This window comes from Stegodyphus dumicola, chromosome X1, assembly GCF_044657685.1.
Source record: "Stegodyphus dumicola isolate Sdum_Otavi_A_Nest chromosome X1, ASM4465768v1".
Classification (NCBI taxonomy): Eukaryota; Metazoa; Arthropoda; class Arachnida; order Araneae; family Eresidae; genus Stegodyphus; species Stegodyphus dumicola.
The window spans coordinates 117,211,192-117,233,479 of NC_140780.1; the positions used below are offsets into that span (position 1 = coordinate 117,211,192).

Sequence of the window (22,288 nt, forward strand, 5' to 3'; positions counted from 1 at the left end):
TGGGTTATCTTATTTTGCTCAAAAATAATGAGCTGAAGAAGAAAAATTTATGAGAATAAATAAATGTGACTTACAAATCCAATTCAGGTTAAATTTGGCATTTAGTCAACAATATTATTACTTCTATTCACACAATTTAAATGAAGCTACTTTTTGTGACAGGTTTTTCAAAGGAAAACTCATATTTATTGTTAACTACTTAAAAATTAACATTTGTGTAAGAATTGCTACATAAGTTAGAAACCATAAAAGATACCCTGCTGGAATAATATTTAATTACATTACTTGTAAAATTTTTTAGCACAATTAAAAATTTATTTAGCATAAGAAATAAACATACTCTGTAACAAAGCAAACTTTTCTTCCAAACTGGAAATATGTTATAAATAAACCAAAAATAAGTAAAAATAAATCACAAAAATGTCAATATAAATTTAACAACTTAAAAACTGAATACTCATATTTAAATAAATTAGTTCATAAATGGAAAAGAAATAATTTATGGACAATGAGTTTACCTTGTTTATCACAACTGAACTTTCAGCAACACTCTCTTTTTCTGTACTTGTGGGTGACACTTGTGCAGTGTTTTCCGTTTCCACCACCACATTAACCATTTCAGAAACTTTGTTCTCAGGATCTTTAGAAGGTGCCACAATATCTTTCACTACAGAATTTCCAATATTTAGATTTACTTCAGATTTTTCCTCACATTTTGCTGGTAATTCTGTATTTGAAACCTGTTGAATAGCCATATTAACTGCCATATCATTTGTGCTTTTATTTTTGATCTCACTGTCTTCCGATCTAGGATTAGAAGCATCTTGAACTTGTCTCACAAATCTCAACTGCAAATACAAACAATTGACATTATTTTCATTTTATTGAGGAAAACCAAGGTCAGATCAGGGGAAAAAAATCATACCAATAACTGAAATACAGAAGTGTAAGATTAAAAATACAATATGCATACCAAACATATAGTTGTACATTTGGATAACCTAACCATCCTCGAATTTAACCAAAATGTTATATTGCAGCAGCTTGCAAGTGACACAATTAAAATATCTCTCAGTCATTATTTAATTAATCTCTAATTTTGCTCACAATATAACACCATTCATTTACTTGCCCAGATGCACCAATACTGAAAGTTATCTTTCATTTGTATAAATAAAATAATGATTAGGTTGTTTCTAAAATGCAAATAATGGCATGACATCATCAAAACTGTTGCAATTCAGAATTCAATTTCAGTGTTTATAAAAGTCACCTCCCTTTTTAAGCATCTAAATAGCATTTTGAAGAATTTTTGCAAATGAAGATTTGTCAGCCATTTAGAAACAACACATCGAGAATTACAGAAGCAGTTACATGGTTGAACATTTCACACCATAAATAAGGCTATATCCACTGTAAGCAATTTAAAATACTCTGGAACTCTAGTTAAGATACTGAGACAAGGCTGCAAAAGAAAACATCCCTTTTATGATGTTTTCATCTGTAATTGTCCTATGCTACAATTAGTTCTAGTTTACACTTCACCAGCATCACAATAAAAAAAGAGACTTGCCTGGAAAGGAGACTGATGCTGACAACACCAAAGCTGAAGTCTACAACAATGAGCTTTCTTTTTCCCTCTTCAGCCACAAATTAGATTTATTTCAGCCTCTGATTCTAAAAGCATTTATATCTAAAGAGCACCAGCAATACAAACTATTCTCACCAACAATACAAAATATAACACTGCAAGGGTGCAGATATGGCAATATGGGGAAAAATAATGATCAATGAACTCCACAGATATAGAGCTGAAGCTTAACAACCCTGTGTAAAGGTTTCCAGAGGCTCATGTGCACCTCCAAAACTTGAAAAGCAGATTACACGAATTCTGCCTTTAATTGATAACATATGCTCACACTGAACAAATCAGAATGATTTTTTTTGATAGATACAGATAATTACTAAATAAACTAATTACTAAATAATCTTTGAACTTAATCCAAATTAAAACTTATGAGGCCCACTCGGAAGAGTGGTTTTAACATCTGTCCCAATTTAACCCCTCTGTCACAGCATGCTGCTGAACTGAAAACACTTTGGTGATAAGTGTGTCATACGCTGCCCTCCAAAAGTTAAGGAACATCATATTTTTCAAAGCTCATGATTAAAAAATGTCAGTAACATTTAAACTCATAATCTATATGCATGATGGTCATGAAAATACACACAAACACAATAGCTACCACTTTTATTTTACAGAAATGAATACTTATATAAGACTTGGAGCAAAAATTGTAAGTTTTGTTCATGAGTGTTGATCATCAATTGTTATAAGCAATTTTGTTGACATTATCCAGGAAATTTTTTCAATGTCCAGAAGAAGTTGTTTGCCCAATTCCTTGAGGTGGCGGGCAGTTGGATGGACAGAAATGGTGATGTCACAAGCTGATCCTGCAAGATGTCTCTCATAGTTGATCCAGTGACTATGAAATCAGATCGATTCTGTATCTAGAAGACATATTTCAGGCAGACCAAGAGTTACAAAACCTGAAGGAGATTTTATTTAGCTCTGCCTGAAGAGAAGCAACATTGAGTTCATGGCAGATCATTTAGTGGTAACAGGAACAAGAATCTGAGCTATTACAGTGCAAGATGCCTGCACAAAACAGATCTGTAGGCAAGATACCCAGTTGTTTGTGTTACCTTCACCTGAGGACACAGAGGTGCTCGTTGGGCAGGAGAACATGTCTCCTGTACCACTCAGCAATGGCAACTTTTTTTTTTCACAGATCAGCCCAGATTTACATGGGAGAGTGACTTAGCTCATCAGTTGATCCATAGGGAACAACACACCACATACAATCAGTCCCACATTGTGAAAAGACACAGTTACAGATGACAGGGAATAATGGTTTGAGCTGGGATCTCTCTCAGTGGTCACACTGACTTGCATGTGTTCCATGAAGGAACTCTAACTGGTGTTGAGATAACAAGATGAGATCCTTGATCAATATATCTGCCCATATGCCACTGTTATTGGTCCTGGAGTTCTTCTGATGGACAACAATCAGCGACTGCTTCAAGCTTGGGTTGATGAAGAATATCTTGAGGGTTACAGTATGGAGTGGGTGGAATGGCCAGCTCAGTCTCCAGACCTAAATCCAATACAGCATCTTTGGGACTACCTTAAAAGACAGAATGCTGCTTAAGTCCTTCTCAGAGGTATTAGATGAGCTTGAATACAGATTACTCCATGTCTGCGCATTGCTTCCCATTTCACTAACCGATAACTTAATTGACAGCATGGCACATCGCTACCGCCAATGTATTGCGGCTAGGGGCGGACACATTACTTATTAGAACCCATTTTTGTAATGTTATCACCCCACTCTTCCTCAAAAAACTGTGATATACTGTTTCTCCAAGACTGGATTTCTCTGCCAAGGGTGCAATTTTTTGCTGTAATTCTTGTTTGTTGAACTTCAGAAAGATTCTATGTCGCATTCATTAAAGAACTCTTTAATGAGCATGTACTGTAAATGCCTTGTTTCTATGTTGCTTCATTTTCAAATTAGACACAAAAAACCTGCTGTTATTTAACTTTTGGAGGGCAGTGTATATGGAAGATAAGTTAAAGATCTTATGTTTTGCGTAACGGCAATACATGACACATAGGAGTAGCATAATATAGCACATTAGCATAATATAACTTAACCCCTTTGCACCGGGTAGCGCAAACGCGCGCTTATCGCGGAGGCCTGCAGTGTCGTACGCGAGCATCTGTCCAGGGCCGGGGGCTTTTTTGCTATTAAGCCTAAATCCATGAAATTTCCGAAGTATCAACACATTGTTTAATAATGCTCTATAGAGTATTTAAATGGCTTATGCTTTATAGATATTTTTATATATACTTTAATTACCTTATTTCTTGTTTAAATGCATATTTTACACATGTTATTTTCATTACTCACCATTTTATGACTTTTAACATTATACATTGGAAAACTAAGCATATTACTTAAAATTCTCTTTTCGTATGAAAAATTTGAAAACAGGGATCTACACACAGTCCTATGTTACATTTCTTGCACTCGTAATAACGACATTGATGATGAGGACATTTCGGACATCTGTATGCAGATTTTAGATTCGCCAGATTCTTTATGATCAGAATATATCATAGTATCACTATCACTACTATCAGAATCTGTTTCAGAATTAATATCTGAAATATTTTGCATCATTTCTGCTATTTCATGCTCTGTTAAACATTTTCGACACTTCGACATTGCAACGGTAAAAACAGAAAGAATTCACGTCTAACAAGATTTAATTATTTTCTAAAAACTGAACTGTAAACCGAAATACCCAACGCTTTAGCAAAAATAAAACTTCTCTACTTACAATAAACAACTACCACGTGCGAATTTAAAGAGACGTCACAAATCACACCATTCGGAAACATTCATTTCCCCTTTTGTTTATATAATCAAAAACACGTGTATGTGAGTCATGCTTCTCTCATTTCGAGTAGAAGGTCTAATGTACATGTACCTGAAACCATATAGACATACAGTGTCATCTTGTGACAGAAATTATAGTTTTTAAAACGTTCCAGGACACTGGCACAAATACGTGACAGTCGGGGCTTAACAGGAAAATGCTCTGGCACGCCTGCGTGTCGGCCGGGAAGTAATCCTAAGAAATCCATAGAATGCAATCCTAAGAAAGAAGGTTGTTAGGAGCTGTTGCAGGAAATCCATTGAAAGCCACATTTATTCAGCCATTCACAACTTATTTTAAACCATTTAAAATAAGTCATGGATCTCCTGAAAATAAAATTGCCTAAAGTATTGCCTTCTAACATGGGCATCGCATGAAATATTGCACATGTTAATATACATTGGGCAGCCATTGGACATTGACGGTAGCTATAAAGATGTACTATTTCAAAATGCCCAGTGCATTTCACAATGTGCAAGATTCCATGCCTTATGCCATGCTGCAAAATGTTGGAGACCTTAATCACTAGTAAAGTCAGCACTTATTTTTATGGTCTTGAAATGTCAATTTATGATCACAATGCATTCATATTTTTCATCCTTACACTTCTGCGAGTTTCTGCCAATGGTTTTCATGTGATAGCCTTTTATACCTTCTCGTTAATATTGCATTACTATGGGATTCCAGGTCATCTAGGTGTACCTTATCCCTCCTAGAAATTTCTTCATCTAGTTTTAATTCATCCAATATATGTTTTAAGGTATGCCTATCTGTGTTAATGCATCAAACCTACTTATGATTGAAGTGTTATCTTCAAGTTTTTGACTTAAATTATGCCAAAATCAAACTCTGTGATTCAGCCTGTATGCTCTCTATTACAATTTGATTTGTAGTGAATAATCTGAATGAAAGTAGCAAGCCTCTTGCAGAATTGCACTAGAGCAAAGATGTCAAGAAAATATGGAACATTTATTCTTTTTAAATGTTTTATACAGAGAGGATTGGGCACGAAAAATTAATCTTGCTAGATCAAATAGTCAAAGTGATGATTTGTGATGTCTCCAGACTTAAGCAGTGGAAGGTGTAAGCTTCTTATATTTCAGATAATAATTTATTATCATTTTAATTCATTTCCATGTTATTCACCAGAATGCAAATTAGTGTATTTAAGCTGAGGGCTTGAGATCTAACTGAACTTCTGGCACTTATACTATGCTGTTAAATTTTGCCAGCTCTATCTAAATGTAATCTAGGCTTTTGCATTCTCTTGCAGCCAAATGTGCCAGTAAGTTAACTGAGCCAAGGTTATTTATTTGGTTTGGTTTATGCGATTATGGCAAATGCTTTTTAGGCAGACGGCTATCTGCCTAAAAAAGGGGATGCCTTTGTTCAGAACTTTCTACAGAAAACTGGCTCAAATACACATCACACATGGGGAAAACCACGAAAATGCCTATGCAGCTAACCCATTCGTGCAATTCAAACCTTGAACCTAACTACCCACTGTTTAGCAACTTTACTGCTTGGCCGCAGGTAAGCACTTATTTATTTGATTGTGCAGACAGAATACTTTACCAATGTTTAAATTTAAGTTTCTTCTACTGTTTAATTTATATCGCCACAAGTAGTGATTTAGCTGTAGGACAAGTTGTGCCTTTTCCGTTAAAAGTTCAGATTACATTAAAAGGTTATTTTAATCTTAGCCACTCTGCCATATTATTTTCAGACATAGTGATAACTTGCTAGTTGTCTAGTAGGGTTGCAGGATTCAAACTCATATATCAGTTCTATTAAAACATTACACAAGTTGAGATCTTCTTACACTACCATGAAAGCACCTACTCTGAAGAATGCAAAACTTGTTCCAAGAAAATGAAATTTGCAATGGGTCCACTTTCTTTCATGTTACCATATGTGGAATCCTGTGATATTTTTATTCTTAAAGCTTAAATATAAATTGAATGATTGCTGCTTTCATTCTATAAAGGATATTCAGGCCAAATCATAGATGATGTTAGATATATTTCTGTTATACAATATCCAAGAAGCACTTCAATAACAACCCAAAAGCTGGGATTGTTGCAAAAAAAGCAGAATGAAAATACATTGACAGAAACAGCATAAAGATTTAATCAAATATGATTCATCTCTAAGTATGAATCCTCTAAGTAGATGGGTTATCTAGGAATTTCCAGTAAATGATTTTTTTTCCATAACATAGTTTGAAAACGCATGAAATGAAGACTAAAAAATTACACATCATACTGTCACAAACTGATGAAATTAACACTGTACCTTTCTTTTTAGTTGTGTAACAACTCTCTGGACTTCCCATAGCTGCTCTTCTTTTTGTTTATCTCTTAAACCAGCATTCAATTCAGCATGCAGAATACTAAGCACATTTTCTTGTTTCAAAAGTTCTTCAGCAAGAGCTAAAGGTGAATCTGGTAGCTCCAAGGACAGTCGGCTACTGTCTAATTCTATTGGTGGTACATACCTTAAAAATAAATATACTGAAGTATAAAAATGAAAAAGAAATTACAATATAAACTACAAAAAACCAATTCAAAAATTACGGGAAGAAAAATATTTTAGACAGAATTACTTTTTTATTTCAACTCCTTTAAATAAAACATTACTGTGTGCAAAGAAAGCTTGTAAAACATGGTGACTTATTTGCATTGCAGGTCCAAGAACAATTGAAATATTCTGCAGATTCATTTTATTTCTTTTTTCCTAAAAATATACATATATATATAACAACAAATAAGATATATAAATAATAACATGGTATGCAATATAATTAATAGCCTTAAATAGTGAATTACGAAAAAGAAAAATCCAAATATACTCTATTTAAATAGAAATAAATTTTTAAATAGAAAGGGGAGAAAAAGATCAATGAAATGTATGCATGAAAATGCCATAAAGAGCTTACCAAACTTATGACATGCAGCATATGTACAAATATCCATGATAAAAGAAGGCGGTTGCAATTAGGAAGCTCATTCAATAATTTCTCCAATGTCTCCACTTTCTTTCGTTCATTCTTCAGAGCTAAAAATGATAATTCAATAAAAAATTGGCATTTTGTTTTGATGCATCATGATTCACTGTACATACGAGGGCTTTTCAGAAAGTATCAAGACTGAATTTATTATACAAAACAGGTTTGAGTCAATCTCCTTCAAAATATGCTCCATTGGCAGTAACACACTTGGCCCAAAAATGTTGCCAGTCCTCGAAAAATTTCTGGAACTCCGACTTTTGGATGGCTTGAAGTTGTCCTTTTAAGGTGTTCTTGATCTTGGGAAAGAGGAAGAAATCTGGAGGTGACATGTCCAGCGAGTAGGAAGGATGTGCTACTTGGATTGTTCCGTGTTTTGCGAAGAACTGGTGCACAAGATTGCTGGTTTGTGCTGGGGCTCCGTCATGATGAAGCATCCAGCGATAGGACGCCCACAACACCGGTCGTTTTCTGCGAACAGCCTCTCTTTATCTCCTCATGACATCCAAGTAGAATTCCTTGTTCACTGTCTGGCCCTGGGGAGCATACTCATGATGAACAATTCCATCTGCATCGAAAAACACAAGCAACATGACTTTGATCTGGCTTCGCACCTGCCATGCTTTCTTTGGCCGAGGAGACACGGGGCTTTTCCATTGTGATGACTGCTGCTTTGTTTCGGGATTGTATCCGTAAATCTACGACTCATCCCCAGTCATAATGAGCTTCATGAAGTCCAGATCGTTGCTTGCACTTTGAAACAAATCAGATGAGATTGCCAGTCATTGGAATTGCTGATCCTCAGTGAGGAGACGTGGCACAAGCTTTGTAGACACTTGACACATGTTCAAGTCCTTTCTCAAAATTTCATCACATGATCCTATGAAAATGCCACACTCCTGTGAAATTTCTCGGACTGTTAAATGGCGATCAGAGCACAACACAGCCTGCACTTGTGCAATCTTGTCCTTGTTGCGAGAGGTGGATGGGCATCCAAAACAGGGATCACTGAACAGTGATTTCCGACCCTCTTTGAATCAGTGAAACCACTCGAAAACCTGAGCATGACTCATTGCCTCATCTCCAAATGCTGTTTTCATCATCTCGTAGGTTTCAGTAGGCATTTTAACGAGCTTAAAGCAAAAATCGATAAAGATTCACTGCTCAGTGTTTTCAGACATTTTCTGTTTTCAATGAACGCATGCAAACACTCCACATGAAAGAAGTCAGTGTGACTGAACGGCATGCTGTACAGACCTGCCGGTTTTTGTGAAATGAGGTGAAACATACGCGTGCATGATGTGCACAGTCCTACCGCTAGGGATTTTCTGGAATAAATAGAATAAATTCAGTCTCTATACTTTCTGAACAGCCCTCGTATATATTTATAGAGAGAGAAATCAAGGAAGTTTACCAGCATTAAAACAAGAAGTACATCTTTAAAGAGTATTTTAGTTTATATCATGACAAATTAATTCCTCAGAGTGTACATTATTATTATTATCTGCCAATCCTTACATGAGTTCTCAAAACTCCTTCGTTTAATTATACTGCCCAGTCTTAAAGGTGATAAGTATGCTGACTTTTTTTTTAGTTGCTGTACATGGAATATGAAGGAGAACATATTATCAAAAATCACTAAGTTTAATTTCTTTTATGCTCTGGATATGCTGTCTTAATAGGTGCACTGGCAGATTTCTTTAAATTGCTGATTTTCTTGGTTTTGTGACTAGACTGTCAGCGTGGAGGAGCTTGGTTTTATGCATTAACATTCTCAACGTACGTATACCGGCAAAGTTGACAACAGTGTCAAGCCCACTTGATGTCCTTTCTTCTAGGCATTTTCCACCTGACGTCACCAAGACAAACCATGAGCAAAGACGATAAACTTAATCTGTTTCAAAGAAAGAATTGAGAAGTACTGTGGGGTTTAAGGTTCTACAAAATCAGGCATGAACCCACTGGCCACCATTTCTCGATCCCTTTTTTTTTTTTTTTTTTTTTGGTTTTTGTTATATAATTACCCAGAGTGACTTGGACAAACCGGTCTAGGTAATACCTTCTGATAATACTAGTGAGTTCACTAGGACACTGAAAATCTTATACATTTTGTAACATCAAAATATTAAACGGATCTCTGATATCAACTGCTACTATTGTGCTGTGTATATCATTAAGTCCACTGGCTCTCATTATTTTTATTAGGCCATGCACTGCATGGTCTGTAGACTTTCTCTTTTGAATGCCATACTGGCTGCAATGCATATGCTCTGTAACTTTTAAGTGACAGATATGATGTGCTAATAATATTAGTCATTCCAAACTATTGCTTACAGATGAAGATTTACTGGCCTGCATGAGATGCAGTCCACTTTAGTACTAAAGGCTACTACTGCAGTTCTCATAAAGGGAAAACGTCGGCCAATCTTTCAACATACTTTGAAAAGGAAGAGGAATAGGCCCAAGAACCACTATGAGTTATCTTTACGAATTTATTTCAATATCAATTTATTCTATTGTCTTATCATTTTTGCAAGAAAATCACTCATACTAGAGCCTGTGTGATTTTTTGCATACCAGTACCTGTATAATGGTTCCAAGTTGATCATGGGAATGCAAGGGCTCCACAGTTAATAAAACTTGGCCAATGCTGTTTCTGAAAATTTCTTCTGGCTGCTCACTGTTGTCATTTTATGCCAGAGTATCTGGCAGAAAAGGCACTTCAATATTTTATTGATGACTCTCATGCTAGACGAGTTTTGCAGGTTAATAACTACTGTTATCTCCATGATGGTTAATGTACTTTGTTATAGGTGACATTTTGCACTATGCCACTAGTTCTGTTTAATGCTGTCACAATTATATTGCCAAGATACTTTCTGGCTTTGACAATCTTCTTTTTATAATGAGCTCTAGCTTTCCTGTAAAGAGATTTTTCTGTTAAGACTCTTTCTGGGTGGACATGGCTCTTTTAAAAGAGAATGCTGAGGCTCCTGGTCATCTTTAATTGCTTGTTTAAGCTTCAACATGGGAGTTTGTTCTTTACAACAGATCACTAACTCCTTTAACCTGGTCAAATGAACCCAAGTTACTGTCACTCTTAGGGTTTAGATCTTGAATACATGCTACCGATTGCATTCAGATATTATGGGGACAATGACTTCAGTCTCTGGTCTTAACTAGCAGTTACATGTTCTAATAATAGCTGTGGTGCTATTTTTTTCTATTTAATAGCTGGCGATATCTTCTTCTGAACAACTTCATTAAAGGGTATTAATAAAAGTTATTAGTCATCTGAAGAGGAGTTAAGTTCCTGAGACAATATCCACACTTATCTTTCTTGTGAAGCAATATATAACTTCTACTGTGTGGTGAGGTTTAGAATATCTGTAATAGTAGCTGAGAGCCTATATGAGGATATATAACTAGATCCCACATGACAGCACTGCTGTGAAAGATGAAGCTGCTAGTATACAGGGTGCCCCATGAATGTTGCGACAATCTTCTGGGGGAGGTAGGACATATCATAAGAATTCAGAATTGCATAGGAACCCATGCTTGGAAATGTTAGGGGTAAGTGGTTGCAGAGGTATAAGATGGAAAGGGAAACATGAGAGTGATTAATTTGAAACATTTATTGGACATGAATACAAATGGTATAACAGCTTGAAATTTACAACAGATGCTCAACGTTTGCACCATCAGGTGTCAAACATGCCTGACACCGATGGACCATTGATTGCCTGACATGTTCAAACACACTGGGAGTTTCTTTGAGACTGGAGGAAAACACACTGGGAGCTGTGTAGGCGATTCTTGCCACAAGATCCATTTCAGACACAACAGGATTGTGATAAATGATGCTTGATGGCTCTCCACAAAGAAATCGAGGCTCGATAAATCTGCAGAGCATGGCCAGAGAACAAGTCCACAATGCCCAATTCCCATCAATGTGGAAATGATCTGTTCAAATGGCTACAAACGTCCAGTTCAAAATGAGTAGGCCACCCATCATGCTCAAACCAGATGTTGCACCTCACATTTGGTGGAACATCAAGCAAGCAGGGAAGAACCTGCTCCAGAAAGATAATTTGCAGCATTCAACCCGGGTGGTAAAAGGTACAGTCCGACTAAACAGTCACCGACCAAACCTGCCCACACATCAACTTTGAAGCATTGTTGTGCTGAATGATGTCACACACTGTGGGGGTTTTCTTGGGCCCTCAAATGATGATTGTGGTGATAGAATATGCCATCCCTATTGAATATGACCTCATCTGTGAACAACATATAAGCAGGGAAATTAACACCATGAGCACTTTCTTGCAGAAATCACTGTGCGAAACACAGACATTCAGGATGACCAGGATGGTCATCGTGGTGCAGAAACTGAACCACTAAACCCTTTGGAGATGAAAGGCATAGAAGGACTCGGTGTTCAAGACATTGGTATGAGACATTCTTAACTGAGAGGCAATGACAATGATCCTTGGATTACTCTCCACCATATCCAACACATTTTCTTCTGGAACGACTGAGCAAGTCGATTGTGGCCTGCCCTCACTTGTCCTGCCACTTCTTAATGACCCAGTAGTCACACAAATTTTGATGCAGATGTGCAAACTGTGGTGTGGTTCACGTCTGTCAGGGAAGCATTCTCAATAAATGCATGCAGCAGCTTGCCCATTACCCTCAGCTATTCGATATACTAAGAGCATGTCTGCAAGCTCTCTTAGCATTCGATTCTCCTCTTATGGTGCCTACTACTCGAATGAGGCAATCCTCACTTTCCACTAACAATCTTCTGTACAGCCTCCCTGGTGGCACACAATGACGTTTCTGGGCATGGATTCCTATGCAATTCTTAATCCTCACAATGTGCCCTACCCCTCTCTCAGAAATTTGTTACAGCATTTACGGGTCACCCTGTATATTATTTCTTACTACCAAGCTACTGCTGAATACCTGAAGACCATTCTAAAGAATGCTGCTCATCTTGATAAAGTCCATATCAAAGTGAAATAAAATAGGTCTTATAGATAGGAAATAGGAATAAATATAATAGGAAATCTACTATAACTATGCAAATGTCCTAGAATTATACATACATATGGAAGGAATATGTAATACAGTAGGATGAGTCTCCTAAATAAGAGTTATAAGTTGTTATACAACCATCAGACCTGAAAGCTACCCTCAAATATGTATGGAAAAAAATCTTTCCAGCAATTTTCACTTCCAGCAAATCCAATTGGTTGACACATGCAAAAGACCTGCCAGAAATATATCTTCTTCCTAGCCTATGTGACACAGAACTGCAAGCAAAATATTTTCCCCAGGCTAAAAAATGTTCTGGGCACATCCCCACAGTACGTCATCAAGCCCAACTGTTTCAAACAGAAATCTTCTTTTCAAACTAGTGCTGAGGCAAAATAGTTTCTCAAAATCGTTTCTTATAGTGTAGTGCATCACACTGTGTTATAACACATCACAGGACATGAAAGAAGTGAAGCAGTCTTGAAAAAATAATACTATTTGCTAACAGGAAAAAAAAAAAAAAACCTTGTCACAGAAGATGGTTAGACTTAGAAATTCATGGACCCAGAAAAAATGATGCACTGCCTTCTTTGGTGATAACTCCTGATTCAGTACACAAGAGTGATTCACATATTAGTCTTCATCAGCAGACAGCCTGGGGCACACTATCTCCTCTCTTGAAAAAAGAGAAATCAACCACTTTAGTGGAATTGAAATCCTTAAGTGAGGAGCCATCATACTGGAGGACTGCATACCATTTCATGTCTTAGATGTGGGCACTGTGACAGGCAATGCTATAATTTGTAAATTTTACATGAGGCTTTTCCTCAGAATTGTTGGAAAAAGACTTCATTTTTAAGGATAAGAATGCAGTGCTTATCCTTAAAAATAAGTGCAGTTAAACCAGCCTATGTTTTCTGGAGGAATAGGAGATTTGCTGTATGGTGTGACCAGTGAAATATTCTATACAGCATGTTTGGGATGTTTTAGGAAAAACCATTTCATGACAACACTCCTCCAATACTCTCCACACATTAAAATCCAAGCTTTCAGAACAGCATTTGTTGCCATAAGCTATGATCAACAACCTCTTTTACAATATGAAAAGCACTGCAAGACATGTAAAGCTGTGCATGATGGCTATGCTTATTATTCAGACCATTCTGAAAATATGAAGTGTCATATTCTGCCTGTGTTTGGTTTCATTTGTATATAGCAAAACATTTACCACTCATTTGTTTTGTTAAGTTATAACCGGCTCTCTAGTATTTGACATTTGTGTATAAAATTTCCATAACAATTATTTTATTTTAGATATCCTATGTTTTGTGGTTGCAATCTAAATTATAGGCATCAGCAAGGATAGAATATAAACACAGTACATGTAGTCCATCTGAGAACACACATTTTTTCATCACTATAAATGAATGATAATATATAATCAATTAATGCAAAGACTTAGAAAAAAGTTTCTCACTTACAGAATCATTCATTTGCTTTTCAATAATAAAACAGGTATTTATTAAATGACACTATTTATTTAGCACAATAAAGGCTATCTGTGTAAAGTAATTAAGTGCAGATAGTGTATGATATGATTAATTATCAGAGAATGCAATATATATAAAAATAGCACTTTACAGCAAATTAAAAATACTATTTTACTATTACCATAACTCTAAATAAATCACTAATAAAAAAATAGCATACAGATACACTATCAGCAGTTTTAAAAAATAAGTATGTCATGCATCTTTATACTATTCAAAATACTTGCAGAAAATACATTTCCTACAAAATAACGAGTTCTAATAAGAAGATATTAACTGACATAAAAAGGATATTAAAATATGCAACAATTGTTAACTATTAAAATAATATACCAGCAGCTTCCTCAAATTTTGGCTTAAGTTCAAATGTCAATACAGGCTCTGGCAAGTCTCGTAAAAACTGCTTAAGGAGATTTGCAACAACATGTGGTTCATGCTCATATAAGTACACTTTCTCCCCTTTGTTATACTGAGCTTTTAACTGTCCTATTTTAGACTTTAATCCAGAAATTCTATATATTCCTTCACATGCAAGCCCTAAATTAAAAATAAGAAAATATTAAATTAGCTAAAAAATTGTGTTTTATAATTTCAAATACTCTTACACACAAAAGAAACAAAAAAAAAATGTACATCGATAAATAATCCAGTAGTAATGAAACTCGTATACAAACAACTTTTGACCAACTATGTAGATTAAAAATCTGTGAACAAAAAAACTAACTGCGATTATAGCTGATTGGAATAAAGCATTGTGATGGTGCGCATAAAAAAACAATTTTTTTTTTTCAGGAACAAAATTTCTAACATAATTTGACTGCACAACACTGACTATGCTTAGTTTCTCATGCTCATTACAGTCTTGTAGCACAGTCTGAAATAATTTGTGTTATCAGAGTAAAAGACAGTAGATCAGTACTTTCTGATTACCTGCAGCCCTCTACAAAAAGTTGGTAGCTCAGTGGTAATTAACTTTTAACCAAGCTAATACGTGAAAGGCAACAGCTATTTCAAAAATTACACCACACTAAGAATTCCAAAAAATAACAATCAGTAAAAATTAAAAAAGAAGAAATAATCTGTAACAGAATAGATTTTTCAAAAAAATTTTAGTATATTTTTTGCCACCTTTGTTCTCTTTGTGTATGCAGAAATCTGTTTTCACTTAAAAAAAATCAGAGAATTGCATTAATTCAATATCATACAGAAATTTTGATTCATAAAATTTGATTGTTTAAGAAATGCAATTTCATTGAATTTGAATTTTTTCATTCTCTACTGTTGGACAAGATGGCCTATTTCTGAAAAAATGCAAAACTTTCTTTTCATAAGCTGACGAAATTTAAAGTCTTATGATTCCTTGCAAGCCAAAAAAATGTATTAATGCAAAAACAAACACTAATTAGAATACTGGCCATTGATTTGAAGAAGGAAATTGGCATCTCCTGCTGGAAGCACATGCATATGTGGATTGTCACACAAACATATTTTGGCCATGTCATAGTCTATTTTGTCAGTTACTATTTTGGCAACAGTGGCCTCTGAACAATTTCCAGAGGGGTTCAGATAATCAGAAAATAAAACATGGATGGACAAAACAAATAAATATTTGGTATTTGAGATGCAATGACTTGGTCAGTACTGGTAGAAATGGATCCTGAATTACAAATTTGAGTGACAATAAAAAACAAATGGCATAAGGCTATTCTTCTCATACATTCTGAGTCATCAGCTCCTCACATGAACTACTTCTTTGTAATGCTCACCCTTTTTTAAGTATGTATGCATGTACAGAGATATAAGGTGTTTCGAAATATTAAAGGAATCACTATCAAAAAGGTGCTTTATGATTATTCTAATAAGACCAATGAAAGGTAGTTCAAGGTTAACATTATTATGTAGTCCTATGAAATTAACTTTTGCTACACAAGTATGCAAGTTTTTGCATCTAAGTTTTTGGCACATATGGAAAGGAGTGTAACAGTATGTTTCAAATTTTAATTTCAAGGATTATGCTAACAGTTGGATAAAATTTTAACATGTAGAAGATGAAAACATGCCATTAAGAAGACACGAGACAAATTGTATGAAGAGAAGCAGGACAGACACTGACATAAGTCTTCAAAAATTTAAATGCAGACATAAGCATCATGTTAAAAATCTGGAAAAGTTATTGGTAATGTATGCAGATATAATTTCAAAAACGTGCCACAAGATACTCTGGACAATTATTAGGCAATGACTACTAGAGGAAATAGTCAACTGATGTTAGCACTGATGGCCCCAACGTTCGCAAAAGACCTTAACAATTCAGATGTACAGTGGCAGGTTATATAAAAGAGGACTGTATGCAGGGAAACCCATGATTTATGGCTCTTTAATTTGGACTCTGAAATGCAGATGGCGGCAGTGGTGCAGACATTATGACTGGAGTATTTCAAACAGAAGCTGAGTTCTCTTTATTGATGAATTTCATTTTTGTTTGGAGAAAGATTTCAGATGTGTTACAATCTGGAGGGAGCAAAACCATGGAATAAGCTTAAAAATACTTGTGAAAGGCATCAGTATAAAGGTGGCGGTATCATGGTATGTAGAGGCATAATTTAATGGCTGCACTGACTGCCAGTGCAATTCTGAATTTTAAAATATACAGACATGAAGCTGTTGACCCTTCAAGATGTTTAAGGATGCAATTGGCAATAACTTCCTTCTAATGGACAATAATGATCATCTCCACCTATTATCTTAAGGGTGAAGGAATAGAGCGAATGACATAGCCCACATAAATTCCATGGAATATATGTGGGATTCATTAGGATGAAGACTTGTATCCCTGCAGTCTCACCGAGCACTTTTGATCATCAATTTAGTCTTTTGAATACACTTTGTTACAGTAGAAACTCGTGGGCAATCTAACACACAATATGGAAAATTACAATAAAGCTTGCATTTCGATCAGAGGTTTTCAGAGAGAGAGAGAGATCAGATCAGACACACTTCATTTTTTTCCATGTATCTATAAAATGTTGTAACACTAGTCATCCCCCCCTCATGTTATATCACATACCCTATATTCATATTAAATATACTTTTTTCAGATATAGACTATTTTGCATTTTGAAGTTATGTCATCTGTGTTAAAGTAAAGATCTTGCACAAGTTTCATATTCTTAGCTGCAAAATTCTTAAAGTTGCATAAGTTTTTATAGTTGTTTCTTTAATTTGTAGCTAATGTATATAATTTAATTAATATATTTTTATTCATATACAGTTTAATTACTCTGTTAATTGTATATTACAAAAACTATTTTACTTAACATTTATAATTCTTTGGAATCATTTTTTAAATTTTGAATAACAAAAATAATATATGCATACAATCATGCCATAATAGTTTATGACAAGAGTGCTTTAGAGAGAAAGAAATCGAAAGCATGTTCAATTGCAAGACAATTCAATGCAAAAATACTGCCAATAATGCTGTTCTCTTGCAACCTAAATTTCCCCTCTGCCCTGATGATGATTAACATCTGGATAGCAGTCCCCAGAAACTGACATGCCCTACTTTCAGAAATAGTGGTTTAGGGTAAAAATAAAAAAGGACAAAGCAAATGCCACTGAATTCATTGTCATCAATCTCAAAACATGAGCTAAACATGAATACTAACTCTTCAAACCATTAAAGAGGTGGAATCTAGGCTTAGGAGCAACATTTGATTACACACAAATCAAGAGTAATTCCAATAGTGCTGGGCTGAGTCACCATGGAATTGCTATGATTGGAGACAACTAATCTACATTAATGGATCCTATTTTGAACTCAATTCCAACAATAAGTGCAAATATTAGAGATGTCAATAAATTAAATATTTTTTTTTCTCAGTGACAAAAATAATCTTTAAGCAATACACTTAAAAAATAATAAATAAATAAATAACATAATGAACATGTTTAAAACATCAGCTCTTCTACCTAATGAAATAAAAAATAACAATGATAAACATCATATATCATAAATGTACAACATTTTGCTAACAAATTTATAAAGGGAATGTCACCTACATATGACTGGATACGTTCACCTTAATGCATCATTTCTTGGAAGTATATGTGTGTCTTATTCTCTCCCAAACATAACTAAGACACAGCTTACAAATTTTTAACCCATTTCTTGAAGGACATGAAACTCTCACCTCAAAGAATAGTTTTGATCTTGTTCTGCTCTCACTGGCAATATACATCAGATGAATTTTAGCAGCACTCAAAGCTCACTAAAGAACTGGAGACTGACTTTTCAGCCACATCTGCTTATATGTGATATTATGCATGCCCAAACTTCTTGATGAAATAGCATAGACTTTCTTTTATTGGTAAACTAGAGAAAACTCAAATGATATCAAATGCCAGAAATTAGGTTTGTGGGTGCAATCAATGAAATGTTAATCTAAGCTATATAAGAATCATGAGAATTTAAGAAATAACAGAAAGTCAGGAGAAATACACTGCAAATCAGCCGTATCTGATTTAAAACAAAGAATAATCCATAACATATCATGAATATCATCAAATTAGCCCAACAACTAGAGACTGTTAACCAAGTGATGCCTTACAGTGTAATCTGGAATTGTATGAATTGAAAACCACATCAAATAAGTCTGTATCCAAGCTAATGATGCTTACTTTATGCAGCTCTATGTCTCGACTAAATCATCTATTTATTCTAAAATTGTAAACATTTTTTTTTTGTTCATGTTTTCTATGTGTACCATGTTTGTATGTGTGCGTTTGTGTACATGCATTAAAAACAGCTTACACAAAAACAATGCAAAACACTGCAGACACAGCAAGTCGAAGAAAACATTTTATCATCTATAAAGAAAAATAATGTTAAAAGCTTTTTCATACCATGTTCTTCTATATAATCAATGCATTCACGCACAACTACAGGTAATTCAATTCCATCATGGCTTTTGCTTCTTTCAACTGCTACTTGAAGTGGGACCCCAAAAATTGGCTTCTCTTCTATTAAAATAAAACTGTTTGTTTTATTTGATCTGTTGCAGGTTTTCATGGTTCAAATAATTCACATTAGGAATATAAGCTCCTTAGTTAATTTGTTACAGTCTTCAGTGAAACACAGTCAATGCTACACAATGATGATATATTTTAATACAGCACTTATTAACACATTAATTTTCAAGAAAAATATCCAATTTATTTGATTAAGGATACAGCAACTGCAGTCAAATCATATTCCTGATGTAAATATCAAAGAAATTTATTTACATAGTGTGGTATAGAACATCAAAATTATGAGAAAAAAACATTAAGATCACCATATCTGACAAATACTACATGCTTATAAATAAATACAAAGGTGAAACTTTATTACACAAAATACTGTATGTGCTATTATGCTTCTAAAAAATCACATTAAAAATAGCAAAGCAATTAAAAGACCAAATCAAGCATAACATCAGGGAAATTACCACAAAGAATAAATAGTTTGCTCCAAGATTCAATCAGATCCTGAAATTAAGGCTCCCCCCTGACAATTATGGTTCACTAGACACTAATGAGTAGAAGAGACTGCTAATACCATTAATGAATTAGCTGCATGGGTTTTTTAATTCTTTCCCAATCTATTTCTGTATATAACAGTTTCCCATAAAGTTCTCTACAAATGTACCCTTCCCTTATGTAGATATTCCTTGCATGCTAAAAAACTTTCTCAATTTCTTCCAATTAATTTCTGTTTGGAGAAAAGAAAACAAATAAATTATGCCTGGCTTAGCACTGAAAAATTCTTACTAAATATCTCTCATTCAAGAGCTTTGGTTGCCTTCAGCTTTTAACCCCCATAATTCTGTTTCCTAAAAGGTTAAAGATTTTATATAACGTTATTTGATGAAACGGAGTTCTAATTATAAAGACTGATTTGAAGTCGGGAGCCAATGCTTCCTCTTCTTTCCTTGAATTTTCAAACAGCTCACCCAATAACCCATTTCTACTTTCCTTTTCCCTCAACATGTCATACTAGTTGGATCCTCTACGCTTATACACTGGATGCACCGGACTGCAGATAGATAACACTCTGGCTTCCAAAAGCTCGCACATGACACAAATCAACAAAAATGGAAAAGCTTATTCTTTAAGATAAAGCTAGCTTTGATTAATATCAGATGGTACATGAAGGTAACAAATGTGTTTCATACATGAATGAAAAAAGCATTACATACAAAGAAGAAAATAATTAATTTTCGTAATCTCTAAGTCTTCACATTTGAATCATTATGACCATACTGGAACATTCACACAAGCTTTACAGTTAATGCTTTCAATGAGGTGATCAACCATTGCAGATGCCAGCAATGACCATTCATTCATTAGGACAGTTTCTGACTGTCTGGATAAGGCAAATATGGCAAAGACAGCATGCTCGATGGCATTCTGAAGATTTTCAACAGGATTAAAGTTGGGGCAGTACTCCGTATAAGATGGTTAATGTTACCCGGGATGGGAATAATCATCCTCAAAGAGGGATCAGAGACAACTGTTGCATCAAAGTCTCACAATGGTCTCATACTACATGACCATAACAGAACAATCCTTAATGATATGCAGCTGGGTATGATATTGCATTGAAATTTCAGCCTACACCATGATCTGCCACCTCAGAATGCATGACATTCAATTAAGTTCTCAACCTGAGTCCATGTACCTTGTTCTCTCTAGACCCTTAGATGGTCATCATATCCTTTCAGGGTAAATCTGGACTCATCAGTCAACAGGACATTACACCATCAGAGACAGTCTAACTGAAATGTCGATGAAATCACTTTAATCTTGATCCTGTTTGGACAGTCAGTGTAACATATACACTTAGTACCCAGATGTACAGTCTCTTTGTATAAAGATTTTGGTGTATAGTAGTAGCAGATATTGCTCTACCATGTGATGTAACTAGGGATGCAACAGTTGTGAAGGTCACTCGTTGATTTCACTTGGCTATTATAGCAATATACTGATCTTCAGAAGGGTTTGTAACCCTTTGTTGAGCAGGTGCATGTCTCCAGACAACTGTCTGATTAGTTTGGAATTTTTCCCACATTCGAGAAATTATCAAATTTTGAATGCCAAAGAAGAAATTGACATCTTTGAATGTCCTGTTTTGATCAACTGATGACTGATCATCTACACTCCTACACACACTTGTTGTTTCCACAGAATAATACGTTCTTTCATGGAGATACTGCACCCTTTTCTCAGTTGCATGTTGGACAGTGGTGATTCAGTGAGCATAGCAGTGAGGTTGGAAAACTCACCTGGCCATGTCCTCTTGAGAATCTATAGGATAAGATGCAACATTCTCTGGACTTAAACTTATCATGCTCTAACATAGATTTATAATGACAAGTGCATGATTGCTGGGCAACAATACTACCACCCACTTTTAGCACCTCACTGAATCCTTTCCTGAGCATGTTGCTGCTGTTGTTAGAAAATGAAGCAGTATAGTATTCAAAAGTATGGATAATAAGTTGTGTTTTTGGTACATTCTTAAAGTAATCACCATGAAATTTCTACCTCGGAAAAGAAAAAAAAAAAAAGAAAAAAAAAAAAAAAAAAAACATTATACACAACTACATAACCTTAAAAATTAGACTTGTAATTTAAAATATGAGAAATGCATTGTATGTAATGTTTGTAAGTAGGTTTATTAATTGATTGTCATGATAAAAACCTAATTAAAACAAAATATGTATACATTTAAATAAATATTTTTTTGCAATTATCAATGATTATTCTTTCGCAAAAAGTCATGAGGGAAAGTAGTTGTACTAAAACTCAAATACCAAAGTATGTTGGCGAGCAATATCAGCTATTAACATCAAGGTATTTGACTTAAGCTTCCTTTTTGCATCTATAGTTCTTTTCAAATTTGCTTCCACTCTTGCTTCTGGCATTCATCTAATTCATGTTAGTAACATGTTACTGAACCTTTTCTACTCCTCAAAGTTGCTAAGTGGCATAATAAGCACCTCAAAACTAATATCAATGTTACTATAAGTGCTTGAATGAGATGCGAGTATGAACATGTTACTGGTGCTAGGAAAATAAATGATTCTTATTTGTTCTTTTCTTTGACGCAGTATGTTATGCTGCATTTCTTTATCATTCACTTTTT

The 22,288-nt window shown here is 34.8% G+C and overlaps 1 protein-coding gene across 4 annotated transcripts in view; it reads right to left on the reverse strand.

The window, feature by feature from the left end:
- LOC118193537 (ralA-binding protein 1-like) overlaps window positions 1-22,288 on the reverse strand; it is a 125,960-nt gene that overhangs the window by 66,630 nt on the left and 37,042 nt on the right. For all 4 annotated transcript variants that reach the window (XM_085807702.1, XM_085807701.1, XM_085807700.1 and 1 more), the window contains exons 5-10: window positions 19,006-19,122; window positions 14,434-14,637; window positions 7,445-7,563; window positions 7,112-7,242; window positions 6,802-7,003; window positions 519-848 (exon numbers count right to left, since the gene is read on the reverse strand). In XM_085807702.1, the coding sequence (XP_085663828.1) occupies window positions 519-848; window positions 6,802-7,003; window positions 7,112-7,242; window positions 7,445-7,563; window positions 14,434-14,637; window positions 19,006-19,122 (1,103 nt within the window). The remainder of the gene's footprint in view (window positions 1-518; window positions 849-6,801; window positions 7,004-7,111; window positions 7,243-7,444; window positions 7,564-14,433; window positions 14,638-19,005; window positions 19,123-22,288) is intronic.